Source organism: Falco peregrinus, chromosome 4, assembly GCF_023634155.1.
Source record: "Falco peregrinus isolate bFalPer1 chromosome 4, bFalPer1.pri, whole genome shotgun sequence".
Taxonomy (NCBI): domain Eukaryota; kingdom Metazoa; phylum Chordata; class Aves; order Falconiformes; family Falconidae; genus Falco; species Falco peregrinus.
The window spans coordinates 91,811,697-91,838,916 of NC_073724.1; the positions used below are offsets into that span (position 1 = coordinate 91,811,697).

The following is a 27,220-nucleotide window of genomic DNA, read 5'->3' on the forward strand; positions in this document are numbered from 1 at the left end:
CACAACATCCTCAGCTTTGCAAAACTCAGCAGAGTCAGAACCCCAAAATTAGACCTGTAGTTAACAAACTACAAATCTAAAATTCCCAAGTTCTCTGCTCTACCTCACATTTGATGTGGATGTAACAACTTAAAAGCACACAATAGCATTAGTAGGTGTGTATGTCTGTACACACCTGCTATAAGGTTACAGTCACATATCAACTTAGTGGAAAAAAAAAAATCAGATCCATAGATTGTAGTCATTGGGGTTTGAATTAGCACCTACAAATAAATTCCCTGTTTCTGAAACAGATCACAGGTGTTTGTCAAGCAGTGAAATCTGTAAGGTGCAGGAATACATGGGGGGGGAGGTGTTGGGATTTTTGGTGCTTTTTTCTTTGCTTTTTTTGTTTTTTAAAATCAAGCAGCTTATATACGGTATGTAACACAAAAAGCTTGCCATTTTCTCCATAGTCCAAAGAAGTTTGCTAGTGAACAGGTAAAAAAAAGTGGATTTTATTACACATAGTTTAGATTTAGACAACACAAATGCAAAACCACCGCTTTCAGAACAGTGTATCTCTTCCTCTCCAAGGGAACCAATGTAATCACTGAAGAGGGATTTTTTTTCCATTAACCATTATAAATATTGCTTGAACAGATTACACAAAGTACACATTACAACTTAATATTAAGGTATACTCAAATATAAGAGATTTACTTCCAATTAAATTTGCTAGTTATGCCTTTCTTCAAAGTCACTTGCATAGGCTTTGAGCGTATGATAGTTTTGCACACTTTTCTAAGCACCAGATACAGTTGGTTAATTACACACAGCAAATGGCAAATTCATCCATGATCATGCAAATGCAGTAAGAGATATCCATGCCATTTGTTTCTCTATAACCCCAGGGAGTTAATGATTTAAGTGACATCATTCAGTGGCTCAGGTCAGACTATTCTCCAACACCAAAAAGTAAATTGAAAATACGAACAGGTGGTGCTAGAATGGAGCTCTCCTAGGCTAAAAAGGTGAGTCCTTAACACAGCTGGTGTCCTTTGCACACTGCAGCAGTTACTCACTCTGTCTGAAATCTTGAGCAAGTTCCACCATCCAGGCTTGCTAAATGCAAGTGAATATTTCACTTGACTTGACATTTTTGCAACAGTTCACTCGAGCACAGAAAACATGTTTTCACTCTGGCCCTTCACATCTTCTCCTACAAGGAAGCAGGTAAGACTCACTTTTACCCATACAGTTATGACATACTGTTGTAACTGCAAAAGACCCCTACAAACACCCATAACTTACAGCCTCATTTCAGTTCTTAAAGGCTCCGCATTTACTGGCTTTAGCAATGAATTCCTTTAGCAGGCGACCATCCATTTGCCAAAACGCTGTGGTTTGTGTCACTTCTGTCAAATGATTGACACAAAACTTAAAGCAGAATTCCTCTAAGTCCTAAACAGAGAAAAACACAAAAAACAAACAAACTTATTATCTTTATATCTTTAAATTACATTCAGGCACAAGCGCCTGTATATGCTTTATTTTAGCAGAGAATTAGACAAATACATGGCTAACCAGTGGCTCTCAATGGTTTTCCCACACACCGTCACTTTGTAAATGCAACAGAAAATGATAATTCTGCCCACGTAACATGGTTACAAGGGGAAAAGTAACCATAATTTGTTAAAAGTTTTCCCGCTTTAAGAGTTTCACCTGCATTCACTAACAGCTATTAAACCCCAATATAAACAGGAGAACTTGGGGTAATGATACATAACTGAGACTGTGGATTAAGAAAATTCAGCTCTTTTGTTCCATAATATAAACTCAAATCTATACATAAGGTTGCTTGACTTCCTGCTTAATTAAGGGCTTCACTGAAACCTTAAAGTTGCGTGTCAGGCTCAATCCAAGCATATACTGACTGGAGAGTTTTAAAGCAAGGTTTAGGCAGGCAGCCTTTCTGTGCATTAGAAACAGACCCGCATTACAAAGTATTTCACAGATGTCCCAAAAATTATTCAAAGGAAGTACTGTAGTACAATACAGCATAGCAATTCTTGCAGAAAGTAGGCTCTGGATATTTGAGTCTACTTGGAAGTGCCTTCCATTTAACGATTAGAAAAGCCTCACAACCATCATTGCACCCGCATGATGTCAGAGAGAAAGGATGTCTAAAAAAAAAAAAAACAAGACACAGTTGTTGTCAATGTAAAGTTGATCACAGAACACTTCCCACTCAGATTGTTTCCAACGCCTCTTTTGAGGAGAAAGTCTACTCTTTGCATTGCAGATCTAAGCTGCTATAAGGAGGAGGCTGCAGCCCTTGCAAAATAGCAACTGCCCACCCTGTTCTAATTTTTAAGTTTGTAGAACTAATACTTCATATGTGAGAACACACCCTTCCTTAGTTGCTCAGCAGACTGGGTGCTGCAGTAAGGCATAACAAATTTGCAGAGCTCTTTAAGCCATGAGGTACGAAAGAAGACTGATTAATATTCATGTTTTCACTTAAGGAAGCTAGAGCAACTGTGTGCCAGTGAGAGTTCTTGACACAACAATAATATAAAAATATATCCTGGCCTAAAACCAGGCATTCTGAAGCTGCAGATCTTGACTTGTGTGGCATCTGTGCAACAAAAAAAGACAAGCTTATTAGAACTGAACACTGATGGTTTTCTTTTCTAAGTAACAGCATGAGCTAGCATTTTAAACAAAATTACATCATACACATTACAATATTTTGCACTGCTTTATTAAAAAATTCATATTCCAAGTCAATGCAACAAAAGCATACAATAAACAGAAATACTGTACTATTAGTAAGTAACTTTGGAAAAATTAAATTTCTGTTTAAAAAAAAGACTGAATTTCATTTGCAGATGGATGCACTCCCAGCAAACTACTTAATACAGACTGAAGTGAATAAAAGCACAAGATATATCCAATGATAATTAAAAGCTGCAATAAGAAGCCAGACCTGACCTAATTCTAGCCATGTCAGTCAGTCCCCCAAAGCAAGCATAGGAAAGTTTCAAGTCACAGAGTTATTTTAAATTAGGAAAGCAGCTTCCTTTAACTGTTGTCTTCCAGATGCACAGTCCTTTGAATGAACATCACCCAAGCAATTTCAAGCCCCCATCTAGCATTACAGCCTGTAAAAACCAATTTTTACTAAAATTTTTAGTAAAAAAGCCACCCCTCTGTGTCACCCATTCTATCTCCTTGATGTAGCCTTTCAGCCTACAGTTCTATTGTCATTTCTAACTTCATTTAGCTAGTGAGGTAAACCCAAGGCATAGTAACTGGATTTTTTTCTACCCTTTACAAGTGGAATCAATCACACACTGAAGACCCATCCTGCTAACAGTCTTTTGAGGCTAAAATATGGAAATCTTCCTATTTTCCATGAACTCCCACTAAAGAAATCATTATTCACAGTAGAGCTGAAGCCACAATTCAGACACTAGCACAACCCTTTGGGTAAGGTATACCAAACAAGCAAAGCACCACGAGGCTCTGAAATAAGTTAGGGCACCTGCATGCTAATTGCTGAATATTATGTAAAAGGCAAAGCAATGAGCTGATTTACCAAGTACCAAAACTGCTTTAAGAGCATAAGTAGCAAGTTAAAAACTAGCCAATTGCAAAGTTGCAAACATGATGCACAGATACTATGCTGAACATAAATAGCCGAGGCAAGCCCAGGAATACTTCCTAATTAGTTCATGAAGCAGCATGTTAGTGATCTAGTAGTGAAGTCAGCCATTATGCAACAGGGAAGCTTTGCTAGCCTTCCCCCCACCTTTCACACACTCTTTCTCTGTCTTCAACATTTATTAGGTCCATAGAACAGTTCTTATCCTGCTGTGTCATTAGTTAGCATACTGTGAAGACTGAAAGTGTATTTGACTGTAGCTAAACAAGCCAAACAACAAAAAACACCCCGCCAACCAAAAAAAATCTCCAATGCACTCAATCCCCAAACCTACTACCATATGACATCACACAACAAATAAGTAACTTAAAGCTTACAAGACTGCTCTTCCTATTGTTACAGTTTTTCTTTGTGTTTAAACCCTTCCCTTGTTTCAGAGCTAGTGTTTTCCTCCTCAGAGATTTTTCTTAGTGTTGTTTTTCACCCCAGAAACAGTAATTCATGAAGCTTGGCACAGCATCCTAACCTTTTACCATTAAATAAGGCAATGCAAACATTTACAGACACTGAGTCTCAGCCTGGGACTTAAGGCATCTTTAGATATCTGTACTAGTTCACCTTCCCAGTACTGGTTTATAGAAAAAAAAATAAAATACATCTCTTACAGCAGATACAGTTTTTATAAGTCCAGCATTCTTAAATTCTGAAAATGGCAAGTAGTATTATCTGATAGCAAGAGAGAGCTTATATGAAAATATAACTGGCTGCTTTTCTCCATAGTTTGTCAGAAAGCAACCACCTATTTAAGAGATTGAAGTTTAGAAGTTTACCTCTGCATCGTATCTGACAGCAGCAGAGAGCAATGAAAACGCATTTTCCACAGTAATTCCTCTCTTGATAATGTGTTGACACAGTTTTTTCAGTCTATTTTCACAGTATGAAGTAGCCAAATCCAAAAGCCCTGCAATGAAAATGCCACCGTATTAGTCAGCTGTAACGATCTCTTCTTTCAACAAGAGTTTATGCTCCTGGTGTATAGACTGCACCTGTATTCTGTATGCAGTGTTCTATAGCTCTATAACATGCTTTTTCCAAGTAGGTTACTTCTCAGAAAAATGCATTTTACCATTACACAGGAAGAAAGGCCTTTTACTACCTCATGACACAAATCCTATTAATCTCTGTAAATACACAAGCTGTTCCACTGATTTGCATACCTAACTGCTTGCAAGAGTGGAACTATCACAAAACAGGCACTGCAACATGAGAAAAAAAACCCTACCATTATAAAAATCTGTGCCTGAATTACAGCTTGCTCTTTGCTCTGCTGTCCAAGTTTCCCTATTAGATCTGCTGAGATTCTTTGACCTTATCCTAAACAAACATCGACTCAATTTAGTAAAACATGCAAGTATTTTAACCCAGATAAATAGTCTCTCACCCAAGCTTGAAAAAAACAGCTCATAGTTTTTTTCTAAATATGTAAGTTTGCTGCAACAGTATTTTAAAGACAGCTTAATTAATCAGCAGTAAAATGCATTATAGGCTAGACCAGAAGCCAATATTAATACATTTATTCTGTATCCCGTGTCAGTTTTTCTGGATGCTGCTTTCTAATATAACTGGACCGTAAGCAATACCTATTGCATCTTCAGGCGGAAGGTCAACACTGTCTGTATACAAGTACTCAAGAAAGGCACGATACACAGGATAAGAAAACTGGTCTATTTCTATCACTTCCTTCATATCCTCATTCCAGTACGACTGGAACATGGTTCTGAAGTGTTCACACCTAAGAGACAAAGACATCATCTGGAACACTATTTTATGAACACATGGAATGTTACATTACAGTCCCCCTGAAATACGTATTTGGGGCAGTCTGCAATATTCACTAATATTTTACCATACTCCATCACAGCCAGTGGTCCACATTTTGGTTCCTAATGCTGTGGGCATTGTTATGCATCAAGATAAAACTCTTACTTGATCTATGCTACAGAAACACCTGTGTATCCATTGCATTCAGGCCAACTTAACAGAATTTATTAACCTGGGAACAACAAACAGGCTTAGTGAAAATTTAATACGGACCATTTTAAGACAGAGTTCTGATCCAACTTTTTTTCACAATCGCTTCATTTAAAGTGATTATGGATACATAGATGCTATATATTACAGGTTTAGGGGTCCCTCCCTACCCCTTACATTTTTTCCCCCTTTAGGTGCAACACTGAGAGGTTATTCTGCATGAACAGCAGCTGTGAAACATGACCACTACCTGATTTTCAGAACAGCTTTATGGACATGGATGTACTTTCCATCCACACGGAACTTAAGGTCTGAGGTTTCTGGGCTGTCAAATTCTTTCTTCAGAGACTCTGCTACTGTTAAAAAGTCTTCATGCTCTAGAGAAACATTTTTAAAACAAACAAAAAAACCATTAAACATCTTAAATAGAACACACACACCACTAGCTAAAGCTAGCAGCTCAACTAAGAGCATACCAAGGAAAATAGGTCAGTTATCAGGGCTCCATTGGCTTAAGCGGTGAAATGGTAACAATGAATTAATCCAATACCATTTCCTGTTGGCAAGGGCTGCTCCGCAACAGCTACAGGCAGCAGTGGTTGGCATTTCCCATTCCAGCTCATGGCACAGAGGTAGCACAGCACCAAGGAAGGTACCTGGAGAACTTTCTCATTCTCTGCCTGGGCACCACCCAGGAAACCAGCCTGCTGGCAGCTCAGTGCTAGTGCTGGGTCAGCTCAGCTCTGCAACCTGCAAACTAGAACCTGTGGATAACCTGCAGGCCACTGGTAACGGGAGCCTGCAGCATCACCTGCAACTCACTTGAAACATGGTGTACAGTACTTCAGCCCCACTGACAGGGTGTGAACTGAGCCTGAAGGGCAAGAAAACATGTCACCAGCTGGCCACTTTTTTTGTGCTGGCAGATTAGAGGTAGCCTGCAGGTTGTCTGTTAAGGTCTTTGCCAGGTCTCGCTAACAAGAACTATCACTGACACCATTACACTCAGTTTATTAGTCAGTTATGACAACACAAAACCCAACAGCAGTGTTGTTGAAGAAGAGAGACAGTAGACACCGTGTCCTTGGTATAACCAAGGACACAGGACTTCAGCAATTTTGGAAGTGGATTAGAGCTGAGATATTACAGCTTTTTGACAGTTCTGTATATTAAGGCCTATGGCACTGGTCCCACAGAGGTCCCATTCTGTACCTCTAGAAATCATACAAGAGTTGCAGCACAAGTTGGCCAAGGTTTGCGGTAAGTTGAGAAATCTGAAGTTTTAGAAAATCTAATTTAACCCCACTACTTGAGGCTTCTGTTCATACATCTTAAAAGTGTGTTTCAAAACACATGGTTTCTCAGAAGCACAGCATGGAAAGGATAAATAAGTAGATTTTTACTGTAACAGGATGTGGTCTGTCTCTTGTGTCTCACAGAACTGCGTATTGTTCATCCATATACAAACCACAAATCCCTCTTCACCATTAGGGACAGCTAAATTAGCTGGTATTTAAAATGAAATACTTCTGTAACAGACAAATCATGTTTGTGCCACAAAAGACCATACACTCCTCCAATTTACACGGATCATCCACAGAACCTGCATCTCATCAGGGCTGACTAAACCATGTTCCAATCCCCCTCCATTTGCTCATGTGATTTTTTTTCTAGGTCATCAGCTTAGCTTAAGCTATGCAGTAGATCAACTTTCACTCCAAATACCTTAAGTTCATTCCTTAAAAACAGCTGAATATTTGTACTTCACCACAGCCAATCCTGAGTGACTGATTAATTTTTTTGGCAAAGCCATCAAAATCGGAATTAGAACAATAACTTGTATGCAGAGTTAGCTCTCACTAAGGAAAAAAAAAAGAAAAAAGTTTTTAAGCTATATGAATAAAAAAAGTGAAGGAAAAAAATTATATGGAAAATGAAGATTAAAAATGTCCCCAGAATTAATGCTTTTGATTTAAATATTCAGTAAGTAGGATTATCAAAATAAGAAGAGAAAAAAACCCCAAAGGCTAAGAGGAATTAAAATGCAAGTACAAAGGTCAAATACCTTGTTATACTCAGTCTGGGAACACCTCATAAAAATCAAGAACTTGAAAGGTACTGAACTGGGGAGATGTCATTTAAAACACCTTCACTATTAGCAAAAGGCAACAGACTGCACAACCGTCAGACCTCTACAGAGGGCAAGACTAACACATATCACAGAGGATTAGAGAATGAAGAAAGTGAGGTGGGATAAAACACGATGGAGTTTACCCAGAAGCAGATCACTCCAAGCTAGTCTTCTCTGTCTTTAGTAAAACTATCCAGTTTTCCTCTATAGATGAGATGCCCTCTAGAAATGTGACAACATGCTAAATAACAGGTTAAGATGGAGAAGCTGGGTTAGGACGAGCCACATACAAAGATGAAGTCCGAGTCTGCAGAAAGGTTACTTAGGATGTGATGCCTCCATGAAACCAGTTTTGTACGGGGACTAACAAAATTAGGATCTGTTGTCAATGTGAAAACAGATTAGATCTCCTAAATGATCTCAAGAACTGAAGCAACAGATGTAAGATGAAAACATCTTCACGTTTTGAACATGAAAACACCTCAGTGTTTGCTTAGTGCAAGCTAAGCATTTTATAGCTGTATTAATATTTGTTTATATTTGGGGTCAAATAAGAATTAGCAGCATGTGAATCAAAGATAATCAAGAAGAAAAGCTTGGGCTTAAGTTGGTGGTCACAGAGACTGCATCCCAAAATGTAATCCAAGGCAATATAAGAGAGTTCCAACACAGAAAACAATTCTATTAGAGTCTTGTTTTACAGGTACAACTATTGACAAGCCTGCCTGTCTTTGGGGAAAGTCAAACTAAACTGAGATGAGAGAAATAATCTCAAAAATGAAAACCTGGAATTCTTTACTTTCCTAACATGAAGCATATGAGTGAGATTTTCCCCTTCATATTCATATTGGAAGGGTAAATACTAAGGAGGAAAAGCTAGAGATAACCCTTACAATTCAAAGTTGCTAGATAGCAAAGTAACAGGCATCAGGAGCACTCTTCCAAGTAGGAATAGTATCAAGAGAAAAAAAAGTTATGTTTAATGATCCAAAAGTCCTTCCCAGTCCTCGGCTGGAGCTCAAACAATACAAAGGTTGGAAACAGACAATATTCACAGTACGATGGTAAACAAGAATTCTCTCCAGATGTATACTGGTAAACAAACAATCTTGTTAACCCTATGCTGAACCCTTAGCTGCTGAAGTAGACTGTTTTCTTCAGAAGAAAAAAAACTTAGCTGAAAGAGCTAGTTTTAATTACTGCTTCTGCTTAAAGCAGGAACCATCCTGACATAGAAGTGGTATCCTGTACTAATTACTACATATGTACACAGAGGTTATAGCATTGGCTGCCATACCGGAGCTTGTTCTTACCTACTGACAGCAGACGCCACATAACAGCAGGAGTAGCAAAGCAAGCAAACACGTCGTCGGTGCAGGCAAAGTGAGTGAGGTGGGGAAGGATCACTGACTGCCCACGGCATTGGCCCCACATGTACACCTGGCCGCTCTGGGTCTTGGCAGCTGACGTGTGAGCAGAGTGGCAGGCTGCAATCTCCACAACCCTGCAAACAGAAGAAACCTTGTAAGGTACAGAACCAAGTGACCTTCCAAATGTCTCACCAAAGTAACAGCCAACCAAACTATGCATCTACACTCCTGTACTTCTTTCTTTGTCCTGCGCAAATGAGATACTGTTTGAGTGGATATTTAAAAACTGAAATGGCATTTTCAGATTGCTTGTAGATTTTATTGTAATCAGATACTGCATTCTGTCATTCTCATCAGTTGACATTCCTTCTTTTTCTTCCATAACCATGGGAAAGGAATGAAGAAAAACAAAGTTTTGTTTTTCCCCTTTAAAACCAATGCACATGAGACTTACTCTCAAGAAAAAATGCTTATGGAGCTTATGAAACCTCCAGTTAGGGAACAGACAAGAAGGTTATACTACTAAGGGTTTTGCAAAGCATTTTTCAGAACTTCTTTCAAATCGATATTACAAAAATTATCTCATTTTGAGATTAAGTTCCTATGTATTTTTCAATATACCCTCCTTTCTACCCCTCTTTTAATCTGTTTTTTTTGTATGTAGACAGAGATCTGACCTACTACCTGTAGGAAACACTTTCTTTTGCTGTTGAAAGCCTCAACACTGAAATTCAGGACAGTACATGGACAGTGCTTCATTTAAGAAGAGGTGAATACACACACTTAACTCCTCGTTCTTGGAAAGTTATGGTTGTTTTTTAAATAAAGTCTATATATTATTTTCACCCACCTCACATAGTTCCTTAAAATATTAGAGCTGCTGATACACAATCTCTTCTGTTTTCCCATTGCTCAGACAATCCCTATCTTGCTATCTGAAACATTACAATAACTAAGAAGAATCACACTTCCATTAAAAGGACCGCAAGGACATTTCCAGTGTCTCTGTTCACATGATAAGCAAAAACCAGGGGAAGTGCCAGTGTCAGTTCAAAACAAAAGCTACGCTTTCCTGTTTTTTCTCCACACTAAAAAAATACATCAGAGGATTTCATGCCTTTGTGCCAGAAACAGATCAGCTGGGATAAATGTCTTTCCAAGCAGTCTAAAAATATACATGTAAAAATGTTTGTTCCTTTACCCAACAATATCCATGAAGAGTTAGCTTTTTAGGAAAAAAGGGTTTTTTACATAAAGCTTACATTTTAAGTGCAAAAATTGTTTTCAAGATCAAACACAGAAAGAACCTACAATCACTTTCAGTATGTATCAGTAATTTCTGGCAGATAAAAAACTAATGGGTTGGTTTACACCATGATCAATTTATGAACCTCTATGCAACATTGAGATTTTTCAGCATCTCTGCAAGAGACATCATAAAGTAATTATTTTAGAGACAACTTGCTTTCCATCATAGCTATGCACCTAAACTACTACCTTCCCCAAACTTCCTTTCCTTAGCAGAACAGATTCCTATTTTTAGAGTAACTATACTATAGAAGTGTATACTTAAGAACATGTACTATAATACATGTATATGTACAGTATACTTAGAGTACACATACAGGGTAATGTGTTAAGCAGACACTTAACATTAAAATTCAGGAAGCTGGCCTTCATAGCTGTTCCTCCAAACTAACACGTCTAGAAGCTCCTTATAAGCTATTTGGAGAATATTCTCCAAGATAGCATCAAATACCACCTCCTAAGGAACTGTCACCAGCATTACATATAAATGACAAAAGAGTTATATAAATTAAAAGACCAGAAGAAGCAGCAGTAATATGCCTCACAGGAAATGACAGTTCACCCACTTACAGCACTGTTTCCAAGGGAGCCAAGTGAAGCAATATTAATAAGTTCAAGTGACTTCTCTCTCCCTTAGATTCCAAGCAGAAGTTCTACGACATCTCCCTCCTTTAGCCATCGAACAAATGCCAGTTTTATTATAATCCCATGCTTGAGTTCACATACAGTTCTAAATGCAACAGCTCCCCTTAGTTTACTCAAGAAATAGAACGCTAAGAAAACAAAGTTGATTTATTTGCAAACACGCACATTTCTCTTCCAGTGCTTTTTTAAAGAATATTTTCTTTTGCTTTGCTAATGTCACTTCCTTCACAGACAAGCCAGCCTCACCTCAGTGGTTTCTGTTGTGGTGGTTCCTTTCTTCTTTCCCTCCACTCATTTTTTAAGCTCTTAAATAATCTCAGCACTGTGCAGCTTTTAATTTATTGTTTAGTGTGAGAAACAGGAAAAAAATAGGAACGACTTCCCAAAAAGAAAGTTCAGAAATGGAGGAGAAAAACCAACCAAAACTGTTTCCTAGTTAAGAGGAGATTACAAGTTAAGAGATTTACAGGTTAAGGGATTTATAGACTAAGAGGTTTCCAAACTGAGGTATGTTAATCATACACATGGGCCCAGAGAATGAGACTGAGGTCCAAGTTTGTAGGTAAATATCAGAAGAGCCATCCCAAATATGAGGATGACAAGGGTGCTGAAAAAGGGTGAAGGGTTAGGGTTATTCTTTTATGAGTCTAGGAAACTAAGAAACTACTAACTGGTACCACTAATAAAAGTGGTATTATCTGCCCTTAGCTCTAGCAACCTTGCAAATCAAGTTCTGTTTATGTGGTTGGCTATTGTCAGCCTTTGAGAAAATCTGTTTTTCCTCACATGCCACTCCTTATAAAGGTGGTGCTTCCTTCCCCCTCTCCCTCCCCTCCCACCCAAAATGTAGGCCTCAGTGCAGCTTAAAAGCTTGGCTTATCAATTTCATAGCTCCAAATTTTTAACCAAAGGAACCATATTTAGAATAACCTAACACTTAGTCATTCGTTATCTTTCAGTATAAGGTAAATACAAAGAATGTTTACTTTCAATAATCATTACAGATAGCAGAAAGCACTCAAGCCTACAGTAAACTGTAAGTTATCATCCTTTCCTATGCTTTTAACATTAGCAATACAAAAACAATCCACCAAGCCCTACACACGCATGCTTCCAGTGCTAGAAACTGCATAACACATGCTCAGACTTATCAATCCAGAAACAGCTTCAGCGAGATTACCTTTCTTTTTCCATCATGATCTGCATCGGGCTTAGCTGGTTACTTTTATTGCCAGTTCCCAGCTGCCCATAAGTGTTAGCTCCCCAGGCATAGAGCAAACCCTCATCTGTTAGTGCTAGTGTGTGCGCATAGCCACAGGCAATCTGTAAGTAAATGTACAAGCATTACTACTAAACAAAACAGAGATGAGAAACAAAATTATCGCACACATTACCTTTGTCTAGCTGATGTTAAATATCTCAGGTATTCTTCATTTAGCACTACAAATGTGTTTCTCAGTACCTAAAGCTATCACAAAATACATTAACTGTAGGTACTGGAAAAGTTCCAACTTCATTAATTTAGTGTTCATTCATTACTCCTAAATATTTACTGCACTTTTGTGAACTCTCCCTAGCTTTTACTTGCTTTCAGTTGCAGTTTCTTCACACAAAGAACAGTGAACTTGATCACATCTTGCAACTCTGAAATACTTTCAGAATTAGCTATTTTGAATACTATACAAACTACAAGAGCTGCAGTTTAACAACCAACAATCATTCAACCCAAGTTATCACATGAAACTCCACAGAACCTTACTAAAACCCCAGGAAATCCTAAATTTTAGTTTTATTCTTTAGCAGGAAAAAAAAAAGCAGCAAAAAAGCCCTCCCAAACCCCCCAAACAAACCCCCACCACCAAACAACCAAATCCACACCCATGACTCATTTTCCCTCTCCCCACACTTCTGAAGGGCTAACAGGAATATTGATGTAGAATCTAGTTTGAACATCTTGTTCCCCTTCATTTCTTGTCTTTGCCTAGTGCATTTCATTCATTCAGCTTTGTAACAAATATGCAATTTGCATCAGTGGTATAATTTACTTACACTAGCTAACTTTAAATCACTCAGAACATTTACAAAAGCAAGTATTTTACAGCTTACTTGCACTTTTTATAAGCCTAATGTAATTTATAGGAACTGACAAAAATCAGTATTTGAACTGTGAAATCCAGAAGCAGGTATAAGACGCCAAAGATAAAGTTTAAACAGATGCTAGCCACACTTTCATCTCCACATTAGACATACCTGGAGTATACACACACCATGTAACGCTCCCACTCTGCATGGTGTTAGTTGATTGCCATTGTTTCCAAGACCTAGCTGACCATTACCATTGTAACCCCAGCCATAAACCTGATTGTAAAAGGAAAACAAAATTAAGCCACTCCTCTGTAGAAGTACAGAACATTTAACACTTAGTACTTTTCTGACTTGTGCTGGATACATCTTATTAAAAAACTGTATGCTATTTCAAGAGCAATACAGGGAAGGGTGAAAGATATTAAATATACTGTAATGACTAACTGTATTCAACTTTCCAATCCTGCATTTACCTTTTAAAGAAGGTTAAAATATATTTGTCTTTGAAGCAGTAGGAATTTTGCAATAAACAATACAGCAAAATCTCTCCCATAGTGTCAACATTTAGTTGACCTCTACACCTTCCTTTCTATTTATTATTTTTTCTTTCATTAAAGACAATGAATTATTCTGATCAGCTGATTAGCTATTGGATTAGTTTAAACTGAAGTCCCCAGTTTAGCTCTAATTTTTACTTTAGTTTTGTTACAGTGGGCACATTAAGACAAAAGTATGCACAATGAAAGCTCATCTCAACCTCAGTGACTTTTACAGTCCTTCCAGTCTCAAAGAAATCCTACACTCCAAGTTTGGTGAAATGTAGTAAAATTGAGGTTACAGTTCATACCTAGAAGCAAGATAGCACCATAAATGTACGTGAAACAAACAGTTGCACAATACTAGTGCAATGTTCAAAAGATTGGTTTGGTTTTGTTGCTGGCAATTAAGCAGCGTGTTTAAGAACCAGGATCAGTCAGTGTATTCTTGCAGAAAGACTAACTATTTAATTGTGCACGCTTTCAAAAAAATCTAATGAAGACATATGTTAAACAATCTATTGAAATATGAAGACAGACATGCTTAATACAACTGTTCAAATTCTTGCAGTTGCAGACATGAATAAGAATTATGTTACAATACAGTCTTCGCCACAAGAAGGAATGTTCAGTGTAAAGACAGCATCTCCAGTTAATTGCAGAATTTTCCTTGAAGTGGTCTCACAGAAGTTATCAATATAACAGTAATATAACTCTATCAATACAACTCTGTAAGTTGAGGACTCCTTTTCAGCATTTCCCCAAGTTCAGACATTAACCTTTCAAGTCTGGGTAACAGAGAGAAAACATGAGAATGTAGCAATGCTTACCTCACCATTGTTTACTACAGCCATGGAGGAGGTCTGACCACAAGCAATGCCAACTACCATTTTACCCTGTAAACAGTTCGAAACCCTACGAGGAGTCGGCTGGTTTGCTGTAGATCCAGATCCCACTTGACCACAGTTATTATAGCCCCAAGCATACAGCTGTCCATAAAAACAGACAAACAAAAAACCTGCAGTTTAAGCCTTAATAATAGTAACGACAGTAACAAATTTATCTCAGTGTCGTCAGCATCAGATTGGGTAAACTATCCCGTTTAACAAGCTAAAATACTTAAAATTCATTTTCAACAGCTAAAAATTATAAACAGCAATAGGACTGATCTAGCAAATATGAACATGGTACTTTTTTCAGTGTCTTGCTACAGAATCAGAGCATCTGACTATAACAGGAAACAAAAAGGAACCTATTTCCATATTAAATATGTCAGACTATAAGAGCCTAGTAAGTGGAATATCTTTATACTTTCACGACACTGGAAAAAGGAATGCAAAACAGAATGTAATTTGTTTCCCAGACAAGCTGACCCCCCCAATTTACAGCTATTTAGTTTTCTTCACAGAACTCTAAACCAGGTTGCTGCTGGACACTCATACCTCTTCTGTATCTTTCAAAAGCTGTGAAAGGAGATCAGCCCACGTTTCACAGTAGCAAAACTGTCTTACACAATGGCATTAGCAAAAAAGTACCATCTTTGACAGTTCAAAGTTTGTCAGTAGCAAACTAGCGATAATAAAACCAAAAAATACTCCTTCCTTTTATCTAAAATTCCAGAAGACAGGGAAGTAGTTTGGTATAAAAAAAATATTTATATCTCTGTATTTTCAGTTCCTTCAATTTTTATTATATGCATGCTTGGGACAGAGGTAATTTTCTTCCTAGTAGCTGGTACAGTGCTATGCTTTGGATTTAGTGTAATATTTAGAATATTACAGAATATTAGAATATTATTCCAATATTATATTATATATATTTAGAACTCAAACTAGCCAAAGGGATATTCTATACCATAAAATATCATGCTCAGTATATAAACTGGGGGGGAGTTGGCTGGGAGTTGCTGATCACTGCTCAGGGACTAGATGGGCATCAGTCAGTGGGTGGTGAGCAATTACATTGTGCATCACGTGTTTTTCCTTGGGGTTTATCCTTCGCTCTCTGTTGTCACTATTATATTTTACTTTATTTCAATTATTAAACTGTTCCTACCTCAACCCACAAGGTTTACCTTTTCCTGATTCTCATCCCTATCCCATGGGGGTGACAGCAGGGAGGGAGGGAGTGGCTTTGTGGTGCTTAGTTGCCAGCTGGGGCTAAACCGTGACACACACATATGCATAGTTTGGCATAAAACTAGTTCTGACAGTTCATTTTCTGGCGCTTCACCCAATTAAAAAGTTTGTCCTCTTGAAAATATCCAGTCATTGGCTAATAAAAGCACACTGACAGATACCCTAACATGAAGTCTGCACATCCTTTGGTGCCAGAGGCCACCTGTTTACTGCAACACCAAACCAAAAGTCAGTTATTAGAAACTAACACCTCCACTGCCACCAAAAGAAAAACAACCCAAATAAAAATCCCACAAAAGACAAGAACAAACAACCCTCCCACTAAAACAACTCATTTGCCATGTTTACATTAAACAAAACAAAAGAAAGCAGTCCTTTGCTTTTGTTACTCACATTCACTGGATATTTGATTCCTACCGAGTATCTGAAGATGCTTTATAAAATATCTTCATTTCAATAACACACACACAAACAACTGAGATAGAGATTCTCAGGAAGTAGATCAAAATGCCGAAGAGCTGATCAGTTTCCTCTCTCAGAGAAGTACAGACATCTGCTGTCCTTTAAGTCTATCATTAAGGTCCTATTTTTTTTTCCTAATTCGCTCTGCATTAAAATTGGACTGAACCAACTGTACAAAACAATTATGCCAAGCATTTCCACAAATACTTCCAACTTCTATGCCTCTCTAAAACTCCAGCTATATCAAGTTACAAGGGTTTTTGCAGCCAAATCTTTCTGCAAATAAAACTCTACTGAACACATTTAGCTGCTTTCAGTATAATCTGCTCTGGTACAGATAAAATCTCAGGATACAAATAGGCTAAGCTCCTGCAAGGTACGCTAGGGATAGATTTATAGTACATTAACTAGCCACAATGGCAAGCAAGCTGCAAATATCAACTCCACAGTAAATACAAAGAAACTTCCCCACTTCCATTGAGATTTCAAGCGTGTGACATTTATTACAAGAGACAGCACGGCCATCACAGGCAGCTACTACACAGCAGCTGGCACCACTAGTTTAACACACGAACATCCACTCCTTCCTGCCAGCACACTACATTTTATAGTTTAACCAAGTCAAATGTGACAGCATGAAGAACTTTCCTAAGTGCAGGCTCTCTTTTAGATACAACACAAACCACTTAAACTTACCCAAGGTCTCCTTCCTACCCTCAAAATACCAATTTGCTACTTTGTATTACAGCTGCACTATGACTCTATAGTGAACCCTAACACTGACACGCTCCAATTACCAGGATGGAAAGAATTGTAGTTTCCGTTTTCATTGTTAGGAAGGTTTTAAAATTAGAACTCTTCTTTTGTTAAAGTAGAGCTGAAACCAGGCCTTCCTCCATGCAGTAACATGCAACTCAAAACAGATACACACACATTGGTCAAATCTGACTAACTGGAAACTAATTGTATGTGTTTCCCATAATAAATAGCCTTAAGCCATATAAACAAATAGAATAAAGCAGACCTGGCTATAAACCAAGTGCTCTTTCATTAGCTACACACAAGGTATGCAGAGGTGTGCAGAGCAACATTCTTTCACAGTACCAGTGTGGCAATCATGAAGACCAAGAGAAATGAATCAAACGTGAACCAGTGAATACAAATAACTATCTACCTCTTAAATAACAGAATTTCAAGCAAATAACAATGTTACATTGTGCACCTTACAAACCATTCTTTCACCTGTTAAGTGGCAAAGTCTTCCGGTCTCATCCCTGCGAGACATACAACACATGAAAGATAAAAGTTTACTAAGCTTTTATTCCCTTGTTTTTTGTGGTTGGGTTGGGGTGGCTTTTTTGATGGGGTCTGTGAGTAGGGGATTTATTTAGTTGTTTTCAAATCTGCTCTGAAGAAAAGGACATCCTAGTTTGAGGCAACAGGAGAAAAGTCGTATCATAACGAAACTGTAGAGAAAGAGAGAACTTCAGACTGCAAGACCACTTGCACTATTCACTTCAAGAAGAAGATTAAGAGATTTGAATAGGTTTGAACTTACATCCCCATCAAAAGACAGTGCCATGGAATGATGAGAGCCACAGGCTACTTCCACCACCTTCTTTATTAACAGGTTTGTGCAAACTTGAACAGGAGTAATGCCCTGATTGGTTGTGCCATTCCCAAGTTGGCTGTAACCATTATGACCCCAGGCATACACTTCACCGTCTGCAAAAATATTTAAGTTTGTGATAAAGCCCACCAAAAATTCCAAGGAAGTTAGACAGGCAGAATTCTAAGAAATTAGCAAATGCCAGCATGAAAGTAGAAGGACATTAACAAACAACGAAACTATTACAAGAATCATCTGTATATTAAAAAATTATATACTTTGTATACAAACTATTTTATATATCACAATATAACCTCTAGATTAATTGTGGAAATACATGAAAGTGCACAGATAAGACTGAGCAGGTCAAAAGTGACAGAGTAAAACCCTACAGTTGCAACACAGGAAATGGAAACTCACCGTACCTATTACAAATGCATTTAGTTCCACTTAAAAGCAATGAGAACCCTTTAGTGTATATTACCTAATTAACAAGTTAATAAAATTACACTTTAATCCATTCTTGTTAAATGCAAGCAGAACTTAAAATCTGTGACTTATGTTTCTATACTAAATGTTAATCTTCTACCTTCAGTGCAAAGTACAACATGGGGTCCACTTCCATAACTGAGACTGGAAATCTTCTTTCCACATAAGGCTTCTAATTTCTTTGGTACTATTGTGCTCTGATTATCTCCAGTTCCCAAACAATTACTGCAATTCAGTCCAAAAACAAATACCTGAAAAAAAAAGGCATACTCATTTCAAGTGATGTATACTCAGGTATGCACAGATGTGGCAATATTCAGGTCTTCGTAAATCTAGGACAGTTTTGCCAAGGGCTCTCAACAGCCAGAGATTTCCCTCATGGAGTTTAACAAGCTCAAGAGTCAGCACAGAGACACTGTGTTAACTGATGATTCAGAATTCTCCACATCTGTGCAGGCCTGAAAGCTAGACTTGTTATTTGCAGAAAAAGTATGATAAAAACTATTAAACTGTGAAAGTGAAAGACACCACCTTCTTTTAAAAGGCCTTTGTAAAGAGCAGCCACAGCTGTACTGTGAGAGGTTCATCCTACAGGCAGCTTTCATAGGTCTTAGGGGAAAAAAAAAAAAAAAAAAAGAGATAATCCTACTCTACCCAGTCTTACCAGAAACCCTCCCATTAATACATCCCAGAACACATTGCTTGTTTTCTTTTAGAGGCACGATACTAACTCGTGTTGAGTTACTGAATCATTAAAATCCACAGATAATCTCCTACTGTATTGTTACTTAGCAAGCCATAACCTCATTTTATATCTTCATACCTGGAGCGCTTGCACTTAATTTCAAGCTACTACAACTTCTTTTGAATTCTGACTGCCTTCAAAAGTGCATGTAATCCATCCTGGCCTTTGCCATTTGCAAGTTTTCTACATACTCCATCTATATTTTCCCCATACAAGACTAAAAAAAAAAATATTACAAGTTATATCCAACATGTTTTGAAATTGACAAATTTCACACAATGCTTCTGAGAAGCTATTAATTTACAGCTATTCAGTGGACTCTGAAAACAACCAATTGTAATGTTCCACTTTATTACAGCCTTACCTCATCATTGTGTGTTATGTATATAGCTTCATTAGCTGATGTACCGAATACACACGCTTTCCGAATAGACGCTATTTCTTGAGGTGACAGTAAGGTAAATATTGGCCACTTGCCTACATCCACCATGATGCTGCTGTGTGTCATGATGTTTCTACAAGTAAGAAGACATTGCTGTAATAAAACCAAAAGCTTATTAAAAAGTGTATTTTGCACTTTCATCAACAGGCAATAAGGTAATTTCCTTTAAATGACAGAAAAGGCATGTGTTGTGGCTTGAAAGCATAGCATTCTATTTTATACGCAATATGTAATCATTGTTTCTGTGTTTTAAGGCGAACAAATAGCAAGTCACTGGTAAGACAACGGAAAAGCAGACCTTTTCTTAGCAGGATATTTAAGTAAACCATATTTGGTTCGACTTCAGTACAACTGAACATCTGCTTCATATGTTCAGTAATGTTCAGAACTTTTAACAAAAAAGTTCTACCAGCAAACTTACTAAAAGCTTTTGATCTAGCAAATATCCACTGGTGGCAGAGGGGATTCCTGAGGGAATTTCAGTTGGAATTCCTATTTAAAAAATTTCACAAGTGAGAATTTTATTGTAGTCTTACAACTTATATATGCCATGTAAGCAAGCTGTTGGTGCGTATGTAAAACGTGCACATAAAAACAAAGCTGGGGTTGTTAAGCACATGACACAGATCTGCCACCTCTTGTGTAATCAAAAGCTGCTATTATAGTCAAAAGCTATTTGTGAGAGCACAAAAGCGTGAGCTAAACTCATGAGTTCATACAATTAAGCAGTGAAACACATCAGAGAAAAGCGAGTAAGTAAAATTGTCATAATCCATTACTTAGAAACAAGCTGGACCACATTAAAAGCTGGAAACATGACTGGGTATAGATATTATCTATCAACGAACCCAGATGTATACATCCTTCCACAATGCTCCTTCTTCCCAGTTTCCTCAGGATGATTGCATCAGCTCAGGAAAAAAGCTGACAGTCAACACAAACATACAGAGCTTATCAAGGCCTTCAGTCCTGCACATAAAAATTGTAACATCACTTATACCCTGAAGGGAGTCTGCCACTGACAACTGATGACCCATTCTCAAGGATATCAGCAAGTTTTGTGAGATGTGAAAAGCACTAGATGGAGAATTCCACAGAGTGTCAGTGACATGATATAAATGACAATAAAGGATTTAAAAAAAGCAGGCTAAGGTATCATTCAATGGGTAAGAAATGCAGACACCATGCTCTCACCAACATTTAATTCTTTCCTTTTAATTTGTTTGCTGCAGTCCTATCCCATTCCACTATTCTTTGTGCTGTTGTTTTCAAGTCAGGCTTCTTCTTGATGCCCGGGCATCGGATATGGACGACAGTGAGAACACAAGAGAGCCTCTTTCCTTTGCTTCTGATGCTGGCTTCTGAAAAATGTGCTGACAACCAAGCCACAGCTTCAGAAAGCTATTTAAGACCCACAATCAATCCTAAAATACAGGTTGTTCAGTGCAGATGTGTTTTGGAAGGAGGGGGTTTATTATTTTTTAAAAGTTTGAGAAACACTGAGGTCACACAGGAAGTAGGTATACAAAAAAAGCCAACAAACAAAACCCAGACTTGTCTCCTTATCAAATTTCGTAACCATGCTCCAACAAACCCAGGTCTGCTCTACAAGTACCTCTCTCACTACAAGCCTGACTTCACTCTACATTTCACATCTGAAGCAGGTCTTGAAAACACCTGAAGTCTCCAGGTGGCACATTCATAATAAATTTGTAGAATAATTTTTGAAAGTCTACCTGATGCCAAGACCACAGCACATTCTACACAGCTAAACAGATGTGAATGCATTTCTTCTTAATTTCTAGTCCAGTTACAAACTCCGGCTAGTTAGCTGCTAAGATTTATTACCTCACTTTGGTAAATCTTTTAACACATGACACTATCAATCAATTAAAAGAAGACAGCAATGACTTGTTCTTTTGAGCAGACCAAGTAACCATCGCTTCTGCCTTTACCTATTTAACATGCTTCATATAACATAAAATTGGCCACACAACAAATGTGTCATAAACCAGACATCAAGAAAAATATTTTCTTCACTGAAGTTCTTTCCAATGCATCCTGTCAATTTAAAACATGAAGAAAAATGTTATTTTGATGGAGAATGTCCTAGGAAATTAACATTAACAATTCTTACCACACCCCGAGAACCTATTCTACTCTAAAGGTAATCAGTTTTAAATACGCTACTTTCTCTCTCCCTTTCTGATCTTTGCACTAAGTCTTTAATCCACTTGGCTTATTTTCCATTACTGTATGACTCAGTTAACCACTCCACTTCGACAAAACCTTTCCAAGTACTTCCAAAATCTATGTGAGTTACACTGCATTTCCATACCTCAAAGCTCAACTGGGTCTCTTGTCAGACAAACTAATAGCAGTAGGTAAAAGAAAAGCTTTCAAGCACACAAGACTTTCCACGCTGAAGGCATAAGCAATGAACTCCACCCACAGATGCAGATTCTTACAATTTTTGATGGGTCTAACACTGCTTTATCTAAAACAATTCAGTATATTTCCAATTTCAACTGTTACCACAATCCTACAAATTATTTCAAGAGTCTTCCCTAAAAGGTTTTTAATGACAACTCATCTGCCACTGGCAGGTTTCTTTAATAAATCTCAATCCTAAACCCTCTCCAGGTTTAGCAACCAATGAAGGTTCACAAAAATCCTTAAAACAAAAAAACTCACACAAGGAACCAAGAGAAAACATCTCCTGCCTTTTATATAATACGTACTGTTTCCCCCCAAACACAAGTCCTTTTCCCCTCCCCTTTACAAATATTAACTATTGTCCTTAGATGCTGCCATTCGCTGGAGTACCTATCATCATTCAGTGGCAACATTTCTACAGTAGCAACAGCTATTTTTGTTTATACTTATGACTAAATGAGTGAAATAACATACAAACTTGAAAGTTCTGGGGCTTATACATGGATACCTGTTTCTTAGCTTTAACTGTGCATAGAAAGCTGTTCGGATTACTTATTCTCCATTTCCCACAGAAAAGAAATGCCCAACCTAGGCATAAGCACCACCTTTTTCATCTCTAAAGATGGATTCCTTAACAACCTTAACCAATTTCCTAGTTTTCCAATAAAAGTTCTATTTGCCACAAGAAGGGGGGGAAGAGGGGGGAGGTCTACATTGGGGAAAAAGTATTTGAGGAGTATTTATTTATATATAGTACTGTAAATGGAGATGTCAGTAAAGTAACTCAGTGTTATCAAAACAGAAATCCAATTAATTTTAGCATCCTCTAAGACACACCGCACACTTTCTGAAAGGGTAGACACTGCAATATAGTGATTGATCTCTCACACCAATCACTCAAACTTCATCTTTGCACATTTGTCAGAACACGGAGCGGGGAAGGTATGTGCAGAGTTTCTTATGGGCAAGTCCTTGCTACAGAAGGCTGACCTAGAAGACTTCAGTCATGTAATTGCCAACAGTGGCACAAAGAAACAGTGTCCTTCACTCACCCTTCCTGTACTGTATCAATAAGTTATCTAAGGCTATTGCTTACTTCTGATACTCACCTACAGGCCTGGACTCCACTACATGACATGCTATGAGTGCACCTTAACTGAAAGTTTGTAAGTATAACATAGCAGCAGATGGAGTCCAAAGTAATGAAGTTACTTTAATCTGTTTGCAGATGGCTGTCTCAGTATATTAGCTCTCAAGCTATTTAGATTCTGCATGCAACATGGCAAGCAACAGTTTGAAGGAGGATCTGTCACTTACATATCAACATCTAGATTTTAGGTAAATTGCAATTAAAAGCCATAAACTTAAACTTGGTGCTCCAGTAGATACTTGCTTTTAGAAACACTGTATGTCACTACTTTCAACTGTCTTCATTTCTGCCGCATGATTCAGTGATAAACAACTATACACCATACAGCTTTATTTCTACTGCAGAACTAACCAGCAGAGGGAGCTTATATCAACAATACCTCTTCTAACTGCTTTGACATCTTTGAAATCGTCCAACAATCTCAGTATACAATACTAACAGGAACAGAAACAAAGATGATTGTTTGAATTTCAGTGAGGCTAAAAATAAGCAAGAAAGGATGACTTGTAAAGAAGGAAACTGAACCAGCCACATATTGTGATAAGAAGAAATTGAACTCTGAGCAGTCATCAACATTAGGGGGGAAAAATCTAGATCTGCTCACAATTTAAAAATGTCACATGCTTTCAGAGACACAAGTCCTTCAAAAATTCTGTGCTAGACTGCTGCTTATGAGTTCAACTTCTCACTAGTTTGCTTTCTAAAGAAAAGGTGTGCAGATTGATTCTCAGTGATACATGTAGGGAAACATGAATCCATGCCTTAAAAAAAAAAACAAAACAAACACAACAGTGTTTACAAAATGTTTTGTTAAATGATTTTAGATAAAAGTTTTACAGAGTTTATAGTTCAGCTAAACAAATCCATGCTGGAGAGAACAATAGCCTAACACAACATCCTACCAGGAAAACAGTACCAATTGTCATCTCAACAAAAAAGCTATAGTTAACTCCTCAAATATTATCCCCTTATTTATAAAGGCTATTTGAACGAAATTGCGTGTGTTTGTTTCACTCTTTCCTCAGGCTCCAATGTTGCCGTTTATTCTAGCTGGGCAGACTTAGTCTGCACAGAAAGAAACTGCAGGCTCAGGGCTTCATTTATCCTAATTGTCTACAGGAATTATAAACAGCAGTGAGAACACAAAAGCTGGGATATCTGGCTTTAGAACAACATGAACCGACTGGCATACTTGATCCTTTTTTAATTTTACATACACTTCAACCAAGAAAGAGTGAAATCCTAGATGTAACGCTAATCTTGCCCATGTTTTTTCTAGTTTATGTTTGGTTTTTTAATCTCATATTTCAGTATTGAGAAAGAACGTGGAAATAATACATACTATTAACGTTAATCAGATGTGTGAATCAAGTGAGGTTATTGTGGCTTTCTTCCTGGCAGCAAAAAGATACTGCACTCCCTGAAATCACATGCCTTAACTTACTTTCCTTAGACCTTACATAAGGCAAGATTTCTGTGACAAAATCTGTGTGCTCAAACGTCTGCATGATTTATTTCTGGATGCCTTTTATGTGCAATACAGAGAAAGAAAAACCTGCTGATCTAAGAACTGACAACCAGGCCTCCTATTTGCTTTGAGTAACCAGCTGAAAGAGATACAAGCAAGCAAAAAATGCCATGCACATGAATACTATTGAACATAAGACTGTTTCAGCCATAGGAAAAATCCCTTAATAGCATGACAGTCATCCAACCACCATAACAAAACTATAATAACAATATGCCTGTTTGGTTTTTTTTTTAAGCTGAGCACTACCGCAGCTTATTGAAGAAGCCATGCACACAGGACATATTCTAAAGCAATACCTATATTTTAGTCTGATGCATACAGAGATAAGCATTCAAAGGAAAACATTCATATTAAGGCTCTAAAGAATTACTACATCTTCCGAACAGTTTCTCCTAAAAATCTTTGTGCTGTAAACACACTTCCACTTATAATGCTTAGTATCTTTTCCTCATAATTCCACTCCTGGTTTAAGTGATTAAAGTCCATGTTACCTCTCCTCAGTAGGTGACAACATGCTTTCCAAAAGGGATCACTTAAGCTGTCTAAATTAGAACTCTGAAAGTTGTTTTTAAAAAGTAGACATTCCTTTAACATTTAATGTAGAAGAACTGTATTAAAACCTAAAGAAACGCTAGTTATTCAAATAAAGCTCAATAAGAAAAAACCAAAAAGCAAAACCCAAAACACTGTTGAGAGCCCTGCTTTTTCGGTAAGCTAGATCTCAGCCTTCAGGAAGCAGACAACAAAGGGAAGGATGAACTGAAACACCGTGAATCAGAAGAAAAAACAACAAAAACTGTAAGAACATACTGCGAGCTGCGCCAGGCAGGAAGAGACTTTGAGGGAGCTGTGTGGGAGACATTCAGACCAAGCGAAAGCCTCGCCAAGCCGCTCGGACGAGGACCCCCAGCCAAGCGCCCTTTCTGTCAGACCGCCCCCCTCCTCCCCCGGACGGGGCCACCAGCCCCACAGACCCTGACCGGGGTCCCCGCGGCGGCCTTCGCCCCGCCGCCGCCCCCCACCCCGCCACACCGCAGTCCTCAGGGCGCCCTGACGGGGCCGCGCGGGGCGGGAGCAGCCCGCAGCCGCACGCCGGGGCCGCCCAGCCCGTGCCGCGCCGAGCGCTGCTCACCCGGCCCCTGCGCCATGCCCCGGCTGGCTCCCCGCCGCCCCTCCGCCCGGCGTGTCGGCCGCGCCCGCCGCCTCCAAGGTGCCCCCGCGCCGGGGCGAGCGACCGCCGACACGCCCGCTGCCGGTACAGCCGTTATGGCCGTTAGGACCGTTACGGCCGCCGGGCACCTAGCCCCGCCGGTGCGCGCCGCACCTCAAGGGCGCCGAAGGGGTGCGCAGCGCGCGCTGGCAGCCGCGCACGTGACGGCGGCGGGGAGGGGGAGGGCAAAGCCGGGCGTCACGTGACGCCGAGCGGCGGGAAGGCCCCCGCCCGCTTGACCGTTCGCGCCCGGGCGTCACGTGGCCGGCGGTAGGCGGGCCTGCCAGCCTTTCCTCCCCGTCGATTGGGGGGTACGTGGGCACGTGACACACCCCGCCCGCCGGGCTTCTCTCCTCACGCGTGGAGCCGCCACCGGGGCGGCCTTTGACACCGCCGTGAGGGGGGAGCGGGTGGTGCCGGGGGCCTGTCCGCAGGGCTCGCCCGCACCTCCTGGCCCTTCAGCTGCGGCTGCTTTTGCGGCGCAGCCCCGGCTGGCCCCCCGCAGGCATCGCCTTGGGTGCGCTCGGTGGTGCCCGGCGGGTTGCCCCGTCCCATCGCGCCGCGGGCCCGTGTGAGGCCTCGGGGCGGTGCTCCGTGGCTGGTTGGGCCCGGCCGGCGGCCCCGCGGGCTGCTTCTGCTCGGTGGGATCGCAGCAGGGCCGGGCCGCAGGGCACGGGCAGCGCTCCCCGCGGCGGCACCGCCGGATGGCACCTTTCTGCCCCCGTATCTTCATGGGCGTGAAGGCGAGGGGAGAATGAGGTGGGGCTGCGGCCAGCCCGGGCTTCCCGTCTTGTCCTGGGCGCGATCAAGCAGGATCTCGCTGGGCTGCGGCAAGATCTGTGCTTGTTATGCTTCAGGCTAGCGCCTGTAACATCTGCAACCAGTTGGATCTCTAGGGGTAGTGTTAACGGTCTTCTTGTGTCAGAAGACTTCTCTCCATTTAAAGGTTTTTAGCCAGTATGTAAGTACCTGCTAGAATTTAGCATTGACACAATCTTGTCTCTTTACAGTTGCCCGTGTCTATACCTTCAGATCAAGTAGGAGACAGACCTGTGGGGGAGGATCCAGGAAAAGGAAGATTGGAGACCAGCCCTCCCAAGAGAGCTCTTTTGTTACACGGCGTTATTACCAGGAAATGGCATCTGCTTTTCTTAAAATGTATTTATTTTCCTGACTGTGCAGGGGGTCAGAAAGCAGCTGGAGTCTGCAGTGAGTAGGGAGCTGATGGAGCTGAAATATCAAGCAAGTAGCGT

At 39.5% G+C, this 27,220-nt stretch overlaps 1 protein-coding gene across 5 annotated transcripts; it reads right to left on the bottom strand.

Annotated features, from left to right (window-relative positions):
• Positions 1-481: 481 nt before the first annotated feature.
• RCBTB1 (RCC1 and BTB domain containing protein 1) lies at positions 482-26,151 on the bottom strand. 5 transcript variants are annotated; one of them, XM_055801720.1, is made up of 13 exons: positions 25,890-26,151; positions 19,563-19,713; positions 18,554-18,704; positions 17,914-18,080; positions 14,586-14,744; positions 13,385-13,492; positions 12,315-12,457; positions 9,125-9,315; positions 5,931-6,057; positions 5,290-5,441; positions 4,480-4,610; positions 1,294-1,443; positions 482-1,201 (listed from the first exon to the last, which is right to left on the bottom strand). In XM_055801720.1, exons 2-12 carry the CDS (start codon positions 19,704-19,706, stop codon positions 1,303-1,305), a joined length of 1,614 nt encoding a protein of 537 aa, XP_055657695.1. In that variant the 5' UTR covers positions 19,707-19,713; positions 25,890-26,151; the 3' UTR covers positions 482-1,201; positions 1,294-1,302. The 5 variants fall into 5 exon arrangements, 4 of the variants coding, with proteins under 4 accessions (XP_055657695.1, XP_055657696.1, XP_027646532.1 ...); XM_055801721.1 differs by having other exon boundaries at positions 19,563-19,733; XM_027790731.2 differs by lacking the exon at positions 25,890-26,151 and adding an exon at positions 21,596-25,541.
• Between the last annotated feature and the right edge of the window lie 1,069 nt (positions 26,152-27,220).

What these genes read in the sequence shown, in the direction of transcription:
- RCBTB1 (XM_013301443.3), bottom strand. Translation starts at nt 19,781, where the DNA reads ATGAAAGTGCAAAATACACTTTTTAATAAGCTTTTGGTTTTATTACAG. An exon ending in ACATAACACACAATGATGAG is followed by an intron (nt 18,705 to 19,562) that starts GTAAGGCTGTAA and finishes TTTTTTTTTCAG; the next exon opens with GTATTTGTTTTTGGACTGAA. An exon ending in CTGTCAGATACGATGCAGAG is followed by an intron (nt 1,444 to 4,479) that starts GTAAACTTCTAA and finishes TTCTCTGTTTAG; the next exon opens with GACTTAGAGGAATTCTGCTT.